At 47.8% G+C, this 9,143-nt stretch overlaps 1 protein-coding gene across 1 annotated transcript in view; it reads left to right on the plus strand.

Annotated features, from left to right (window-relative positions):
- unc80 (unc-80 homolog (C. elegans)) overlaps positions 1-9,143 on the plus strand; it is a gene marked incomplete at both ends in the record, with an annotated part of 44,971 nt that overhangs the window by 3,022 nt on the left and 32,806 nt on the right. The window contains 9 exon segments of the mRNA XM_080531829.1: positions 2,965-3,238; positions 3,446-3,580; positions 3,807-4,023; positions 4,780-4,920; positions 5,462-5,730; positions 6,219-6,596; positions 6,781-6,912; positions 7,384-7,531; positions 8,735-8,779. Coding sequence (XP_080387955.1) covers positions 2,965-3,238; positions 3,446-3,580; positions 3,807-4,023; positions 4,780-4,920; positions 5,462-5,730; positions 6,219-6,596; positions 6,781-6,912; positions 7,384-7,531; positions 8,735-8,779 — 1,739 coding nt within the window.

Below are 9,143 nucleotides of genomic sequence, written 5' to 3' on the forward strand. Positions count from 1 at the left end.
CACACACACACACAAGGAGTACATATATATAAAAACAGACACGTGCAACGTGAACTGTTGGAGAAACATGATTACAATTTCTCATGCCCAGAATCACGAACGCAGGCTGAAGAAGGTTTATTGTGTTCTTGTAAATTCAGCAGCATAGACCCACGTTTACGTGACCCAGTAATGGGGAACGTACAAACCTGTACAGCATTTCATCTCCACAGCTCTGACTGTACCCTGTAGCATCATCTGCCTCGGCACCGCTCAGCTCAGCGCGGTTCAGTTCACAAGGAAAGAGACGCATTTGAATAGTTCCGGTCCCCCCCCTGTGTGTTCCGTGGTGAGGAACAGCAGTTCTCTGCTACGATGTTATGCTTACCAGACACACATCTTCCTGTGCTCACCCCCGATGCCGCTGTGATATTCCCCCCTGTTACCAGGGTAATTATGCTGAAGTAATGTCAAATGTCTGATGCTGGCAGTCTCCGTACCGTACTTGGCCAAAGGCTGCCCTGGCACAATACGGACAGGCATCGCCCAGCTTGACCCTCGGACCCAATGCCCAATCTGTGCCTGCTTTTGGAGACAGTGATTTGGGTTTAATGTAGTTGGCCCGCTTCCAGTGAATGGTACAGTACGCGTACACAAATGATCCCTGCATATTACCATGCACCAGTTTTATGGTACCAGTTATTACGGTAAATATGGGCTCCGAATGAGATAAATCCCATGCAGTGGTGCATTCATGACAATAGGTTGATTTGAAGTGGGACCTTCTAAATGGCACTGGGTGCAGTGAGAGATATACTAAATCTATCCTTCATCCCACCCTACTCTCTAATAGATATTCACCACCGCTTCTCACAGTCCTCACGTGAGGATAATTCAGCCATGAATCAAAATAAGCTCCATCCCCCTTCCCTTCGACACAGCAGCAATCTCTTAGATCTCTGTGCATGCATATCCCTTCGAACAGCTTAATGTGCGTTATCACAGGGCTGTGCGGCCAGTGTGCTCACCCCCACATGACGAGTGGTTCTGTGTGCGCGCTCAACAAACAGAGATGGATTGCCTTGCTTCACAGAACGGTGACTCCTACGTCCTTGTTGTATTGACTCATGGTTATGCCACCTCGGAGGGACTTCTAACCACTGTGAGGGAGTGTGTGTGTGTGTGTGTGTGTGTGTGTGTGTGTGTATCCCCTGGTGAGTGCTCTAATGAGTCAGGAGCTAGAGCTGAGGGAGGGTGTTGAGCTCAGGGAGGGTGTTGAGTGAAGTGCTTCTGAAAGGACAGGAGTCTTGATGCTGCATGATGCTGCCTGTTGTCTGTTGCTTTCTTGTGTGACATTTTTGTATTTTTGTAAAAAAAAAATCGCTCAGGTACACAAAACAAACAGCAAACATGTAAACATTTCAGGCATTTTAGGACAAACAAGCCTAATAGATATATTACAAGGAAAATACAGTGACTGTATCAGTAACTATCCCAGGATAAACAAAATAAATAAATAACAATAATAAATACATGCAAAACTAGCACAATTTCTTTTTTTTACATACAGTATCTTTTGCCAAGAGAGTAAGCACATTAAACAAGACCAAGAGTGCTTACAAAGGGAATTTGATTATTTATCAACAATTATTAGACTTTATACTACTTTGTCCATATAAATAATAGCACTGGCAAGGACAAATAATCAGTCATTTCAATATGGTATCATAATGTGAGGTAAGGTGCCTTACTAAGGTGTATTACTTATAATGATAAATGATTCAGGTAATACAATGATATTGTGGACAGGGATGCATCATAACTAAATGGTTTTGTGTGTGTTGATTCCTGCTGGGAGACCAGAGGTGGCAGGCAGAGCCTCCTTTAGCTGGAATGTTTAAGCACCCTTATATATATATATATTACATCTGTATGTCTTGCACAACTCTGCAGCAGCATCTCAGCAGCATCTCTGTGACGAGACCCCAGTAAACTCCCAATCATAGCCCGTTGATGCGATGCTGATGCAGTTTCCATGGCAACCCCCCTTCTGCAGCTTTGCACGGAGACCGGGGTGGCGGGGGGGGGGGGGGGGGAGCCGGGGCCAGTTGTTCTCCCTCCCAGGGCGAGGTGACGTCACTCGGTCACCACGGCAACCTGTCACAACACGGATCGCCGAGTGCAGGGCCGGCAGCAGCAGCAGCAGCAGCGGAGCCGGCTAGACGCTGAAACGCGATACAGCCTGGCTTCATTCTGTTCTCTGTTCTCTGCCATTGATCCCTCCAGAATATTGACCTGACTCTGAGAGCCCCGTTTAATAGTACAGTCAAGATGAAATGCTTTCCCCCTCCACCTCCTCCCCCCCCCCCCCCCCCCCCCCCCCCTCTTCTCAGTACAAATCTCTCCTCTTTAAAGAGGCTGCGGCGGTGTGCTCTGTACAGTGTCTCCTCTGCCGGGGCATCCAGCAGCCAGTGACCTTCATTTTTTTTTTTCCGCTTCTGAGCTAAAGGCTTATTTATAGTGGTCTCACGTAGGCTCAGCCTCAGCCTCTGAACACATGCTTGTTTACCATATTATCCTTCTGGATGTATTATGATTCCCTCAATGGCAGATGGACCGGATGCATAGTTCAAGCTGACTCATGCATACGGTTCAACAGTACACACATGCACACACACACACACACGCACGCACACACACACACACACACACACACACACACACACACACACACGCGCACGCACACATACATAGACGCAGCACGCACGCAGTCGGAATTTACCTAGATACAACAACAACAAAAAAGCCCCTTGTTTTGCATCTGATATTCAAATGTGTGTCCTATTTTCTTATATTATGACCTACATCAGGAGCTATGAATGAACAGTGAAAATCCCGCACTTCATTTAACAATCCAATCATCAGTAACTCTCTCCCTCCCTTCCTCCCAACTTCCCTCCCTCCCTCCCTCCCTCCCTCCCTCAGGACATCAGCCCCTGCTGGCATCCCTGTGTCCCTGGCCCAGCGAGCTCGCTACGCCACCTACTTTGACGTGGCGGTACTGCGCTGTCTGCTGCAGCCCCATTGGACGGAGGAGGGCGTTCACTGGGCTCTCATGTTCTACCTGCAGCGACTGCGGCAGATCCTGGAAGAGAGGCCGGAGCGCCCCTCGGAGCCCCTGGTCACGCCCCTGCCACGCCCCCGCAGCAGCTCCATGGTGGCCGCCGCCCCCTCCCTAGTCAACACCCATAAGACACAGGTACGGGTGTTGCCATGGAAACTGCATCAGTTTTTTTTTTCAGTATTTCTTTCAATGTTAGAAAGGGGACCGGGGTTTCTCAAGGTGATGCCGTCTTTAGTGTGTGAACGAACAAGAAGGCCTCCGTTTACTCCGAGACTGTTTGTGTTTGAGTGTGTATCCGAGTGACTTTGTCCCTCCCTTTCCTGTGCCGTGTCGACCGTGTAGGACATGAGTCTGAAGTGCAACGAGGAGGGCAAGTCCCTGAGCTCGGAGACCTTCGCCAAGGTGTCCCTGACCAACCTCCGTCGGTCGGCAGTACCTGACCTCTCTTCCGACCTAGGAATGAATATCTTCAAAAAGGTGAGGAGGAGGAGGAGGAGGAGGAGCGTGTGGAAACCCCCCCGTCTCCACAAGTCTGAGAATTGGCCTGAGAGACCCAGTAGGGACCAAAGCACTGCCGTATTGGTTCTAGACTGACTCATCAGTGAGGTGTACCTGGTTCACATCTCACCTCTAAACATCCAACCCTCTCTCTCTCTCTCTCTCTCTCTCTCTCTCTCTCTCTCCCAACCCCCGCCTGTGGTAGTTTAAGAACCGTCGTGAAGACCGAGAGAGGAAGGGCTCCATTCCGTTCCACCACACGGGGAAGAAGCGTCAGCGGCGTATGGGCGTGCCCTTCTTGCTGCACGAAGACCACCTGGACGTATCACCCACCCGCAGCACCTTCTCCTTCAGCAGCTTCTCCGGTCTGGGGGACGACCGGCGTGCGCTGGACCGGGGGGGCTGGCAGGCTACCATCATGGGTACAGCCAACACTTGTGTTCTACTGTATCTTCACCTAGATCTACTGTAGTATCAAGTATATATGGATACGGTGTATGTGAAATGGGTCTGGTGAAAAAGTACTCAAGTAGGGCAAGATCATTTTCCATTTTCTTTTTACAGATTATGAAAGTGCAGATTTTAAGCTTTCAAATGATGTGTCATACATTGAAAATAGTTGAAGAATACATGCTTATTTGAATGTTGGTACACCTCAAACCGGCATGCGGACCTTTTCACCGTGTCACATATTTCAATATAAATGTACAGTATATACACAGGTAAAGGAAGTGTATGTTGTGCAGGTGGCATGTAAACAAGGTGATGATGACAGGGTACTGGATATGTTGTCAGTGTGAGCTTTCCGCCACAGTTTTCCACCACAGTCCTCCCGGCCCGATCCCCCTGACTCTCATTTAGGTGAGTCAGAGGAGGTACTCATCCAGTCTGTCAAGAACTGAATTCGGTCAGCTCATTAACCTCAATTTAATTTTAGCAATTGAGCAAGGTGCTGTTGCAAGGTGCTGTTGCAGTGTGTGTGTGTGTGTGTGTGTGTGTGTGTGTGTGTGTGTGTGTGTGTGTGCGTGTGTATGTGTATGTGTGTGTGTGTGTGTGTGTGTGTGTGTTGCCTAGTGGGTTGTACAAGGGAATGTGAATGGAGTGGATATGTGGTGGTCTGCTGAAGAAGTGTGTGTTTCAACCAAAAAGAGAGAGATATTTGGATGTGTGTGTTTTAGGCAAGTTCACACGGAGAGGGAGTACCGACATGACTGCTGATGCAGATAGCCTGAGTGCCAAACACTCCCACTCCCATCATTCCCTGCTCAGAGACATGCCGGACCACTCCAACAGCCACAGTGACAACACTGTGAAAGAGGGTAGGAGCGCACTGAACACCCAGTCAGTTAGAAAGCAATAGTTGATTGTCTCAAAGGGTCAAATTGTCTCACTCAGGTTCATATGATACATACATATGGGACAGCAGCTGGTGAAACCAGGAACAAGTGTTCTGACTTTTATTCTTGAAAATGTAAAATCATTTCAACGTTGTTGAAAATCAATGTCACACTCGCTAGTCGCTAGTCAAGCCAAACTATTGCAATGCCATTGGATTATGCTAACTAGGTAGTAGTGGGGATTACTCACTGAATCCATTGCATTGCAATGTTTTGGCTTGACTAGCGAGTGTGTCATTGATTTTCATCAACGTTGACATGTATTTACATTTTTCTGAATAAAACTCTAAACAGTCCGGCGGTTGGCGACTTGTTCCTGGTTTCACCAGCTGCTGTCACATATTCATATTACAATCACATCAACAAAAGACAACACTGTCAAAGGAGACACCACTGGGCAGGCTTCATTCTCTCTCAAAGCACAATGCAGAAAGACTAAGTAATTCTCCTCTCCCTCCCATAGTGCGCTCCCAGATCTCCACCATCACCATGGCAACGTTCAACACCACCGTGGCCTCGTTCAACGTGGGCTACGCCGACTTCTTCACGGAGCACATGAAGAAGCTGTGCAACCCCGTGCCCATTCCAGAGATGCCCAACGAGCCGCTGGCCTGTGCCAACCTCCCCCGCAGCCTCACAGACTCCTGCATCAACTACTCCTGTCTGGAGGAGGGCGACAACATCGAGGGCACCAACAACTTCATCCTGAAGAACGGCATGCTGGACCTCACTGTGAGTACTGCTCAAGGGTTCTCTACTAACAGTACGGTACCATCTCATGACTTTATTGACAGTGGTTCTGTCTGTACTACTTGGGGGACAAATGAATGAGCACAGAAGCTACTATTGTCAGATGATGTAGTAGAATCAGAATCAGATTCAGAATTGCTTTTATTACACCCCACTGTACAAGTACACAAGAGTAAAATGATTTTGTTTAGGTTCTTCAACATTGGCAATACAGCAAGATACAACATCACAATAATAGAGTAAAGTAGAATAAGTAAAGTAGGTAATAATAAAGTAATGGTAGTCATACTACATCGGAACCAGTCGTACTACAGTGGAATCAATAGTTAAAAAATTATGATGAAATGCAAAATGATACATTACAACTAGTCATGTAGCACAGGCATGTACAGCAAAATGACTGTGTATTGATGTTATGGACTCATTGACTCTGTACCGACTGTTGACGGTTGAGCCCTCTGCCCCACCAGGCCGTCCTGCGGGCGCTGTCCGCCGTGTTGAACCATGACATCAGCTCCCGGATCTGCGACGTGTCCCTCAACATCATCGACTGCCTGCTGCAGCTGGGGGTGGTCCCCGGCATGGGCAAGAAGCTCTCCAAGGCCGACGACAAGGAGAACGACGAGGCTCGGCCCGCCAAAGAGGGGGGCAATCAGGGGGTGGGTGGGGCGCAAGGGGGTGTGTCCGGAGGCACCGGTGCAGCGCCAGGGGGAGGAGGAGGAGGGGGAGGGGGAGATGGAGGGGGAGGAGGTGGAGGAGGAGGAGGAGGGGGAGGAGGAAGCGGAGGGGGGAGTGGAAGAGGAAGCAAGGACGATATCAAGAACAACAAGGACAACAAAGATAGCAAGGTGGGCACAGTATGTCGTTATGTTTCTTAACGTTATGTTTCGTAATGAAGTCGCGTGTGGCTGTTGAGAGGTATGTCATGTATGTTACGTACGATGACAATCGGACATCGGCGTTGTACATCGTCATGAAAAATTCCTGTCTTTCCGTGTCTTTCCCATTGCTGCCTCTTTTCCACACCGCCAGGAGGAAGGCTCTTCCCTGAGTGCCCACAGACTGGCCCTCACCATGCTCATCAAGATAGTCAAGTCCCTAGGCTGTGCGTACGGCTGTGGGGAGGGCCACCGAGGCCTCTCTGGGGACCGTCTGAGAATGCAGGTTAGACTCCAGGGGCCTCCGCTGCCATCTCATCCACACACTTCCACACCATCAGCTCCATATACCCTGTGTGGGTTTAACAGGCGTCGGTCAACTCAAAAAACGCCACAGACAGGGCGCTTAGGTGGCGTAGTGGGTTGAGCGTCGACCATGTAACCGCAGGGTCCCAGGTTCGATTCCGGCCGGGGACATATCCTGCATGTCATCCCTCCTCTCTCTCTCACCCATCCTTCCTGTCTAAATCTCAACTGTACCTATCAATAAAATGAAAAATATGAGTGGGACTGCCCCACTCAGAAAAAATAACTTTTTGGGGAGTCTAGCAACTCCTGTTCAACCCACACCTTGCATTTGGCTGTAGTTGAGATTGGTATAGTCTTTTTTTTAAATCTGGCATCATCTTTTTTTATACAGTTTTGTTTTATCTGAGACATTCTTCTTCTTGACTCTCCTGTTTCCCCTCGCCCGCAGGCCCAGAATTGCCTGACCAACCTGTATAAGCGGGACAAAGTGCAGTTCCGTCAGACCATGAGGGAGTATGTCAACAAGGACTCGCTCAACAACATCGTGGATTTCCTGCATGCACTTCTGGGCTTCTGTATGGAGCCCATCACAGATAGTAAGTGTGTGTGAGGTGTGTGTACAGTGTGTGTGTGTTGCTGGAGCAACAGCCAATCACACATGCACACACACAGCTTCACACACCACTCCGACATTATCGGATTGGTATTGGATAAATCACGCTAGGCTATGCAATCCTCTACCACTGATATGGCGCTATTCACCTCTCACAGAGCTTGTTTGAGATATCACAGACATCATTTGTTATCAGAGGTAAGTTTATTGTTGTGTCTCTGTGTGATATGTATTAGGGTTAGGGTTTAGATTTAGGGTAAGGGCGGTTTACATCAGGGTTAGGGTTAGAGGGTTAGAGCATAACCGATGATGATGATGATGATGATGATAATAATAATAATAATAATAATAATAACAATAACAATAATAACAATAATAATAATAATAATAGAATAATAAACAGCTTTATTTGTATAGCACCTTTGTATAGCACCACCTACATAACATGGCAAGTACATAACTATGTCAAGAACAAATACATCTAATAAGATGAAAATAAATCAACATAAATTAGTAGAAATAATTATTTAACAAAATAAATAAAACAATAGGGAATAACTGAGAGGGCTAAACGTTGTTATCATGATCACTATGCTCCACATGGCTGACTCTGTATGGCTCTCTGCATCCCAGAGCTCTCTCTCTCTCTCTGTTTGTGTGCCTGTCTCCCTTCCCTCCACTTCCATGTCTGGCCTCTCCTGAATACCTCTGTCACTCTCCTCCTTCTGTCCTCCTCTCATCCATCTAAACAAGCAACCCCCCCCTCCCCTTACTCACTCATCCATTCTGTACACTTGCCAATCAGACCCTGTGTGCTCATCCCATCTCTATCTGATGGCTTTATGGCAACGGAACAAAAACATAGCGTGTTATGAATCTCGATTTTTTCTTTTGAGTGACAATCCATGAACGTGAGTTACTTTACTCCAATCGAATGGCAATAATTGGCAAGTGACTGAACAGATGAGTGCTTTGATAATGAAAGCGCACTGGACACCCCTTTTTAAGTTAGTATGTAGCGTCTGTGTGTGTATGTGTCTGCGTGTGGGTCTGTCTGTGTGTGTGTGTGTGTGTGTGTCTGTGCGATCACCTACGTCTGAGGTGGGGGGTGCCGTGTCCTTTCCTGCGCGTACATGTTTGTGCTGGCCTTGACCATCAACCTGTCCCCACATCTCTTCTCTTGCAGAGTACGGAAGTGAGAGGTCCAGGAGGGCGAAAAAACGAAACATCGGTAGATACACTACGATATAAATAATAAAACTGCCCCCCCCCCCGATCAGAACCATTCTTTAAGACACTGCTACCATTCCTGCACCCCTCACGCTCTCTATCGGAGGCGACAATCTCGCCTGACAAGCTCCGAAAATTAGACCAATGCTTTTTTTTCCTGAGATCACCTGCTCTGACATGTATGCACAAACAACCTCCTAAAAGGCTTCTAGAGACTTCTACTGACTTTGACTGACAGATCAGGTCCTAGATTCTATCAGGCCGCTAGTCACTTGCATGTATAGTTATTCCAACCCCCCAAATCCCTTTGATTTTTGCTTCTCATCTGTGCTTATGATTTTGTGCCTCTGAACCCCCCGTCCCCG

This window comes from Nansenia antarctica (genome assembly GCF_963989245.1).
Source record: "Nansenia antarctica genome assembly, chromosome: 5".
Classification (NCBI taxonomy): Eukaryota; Metazoa; Chordata; class Actinopteri; order Argentiniformes; family Microstomatidae; genus Nansenia; species Nansenia antarctica.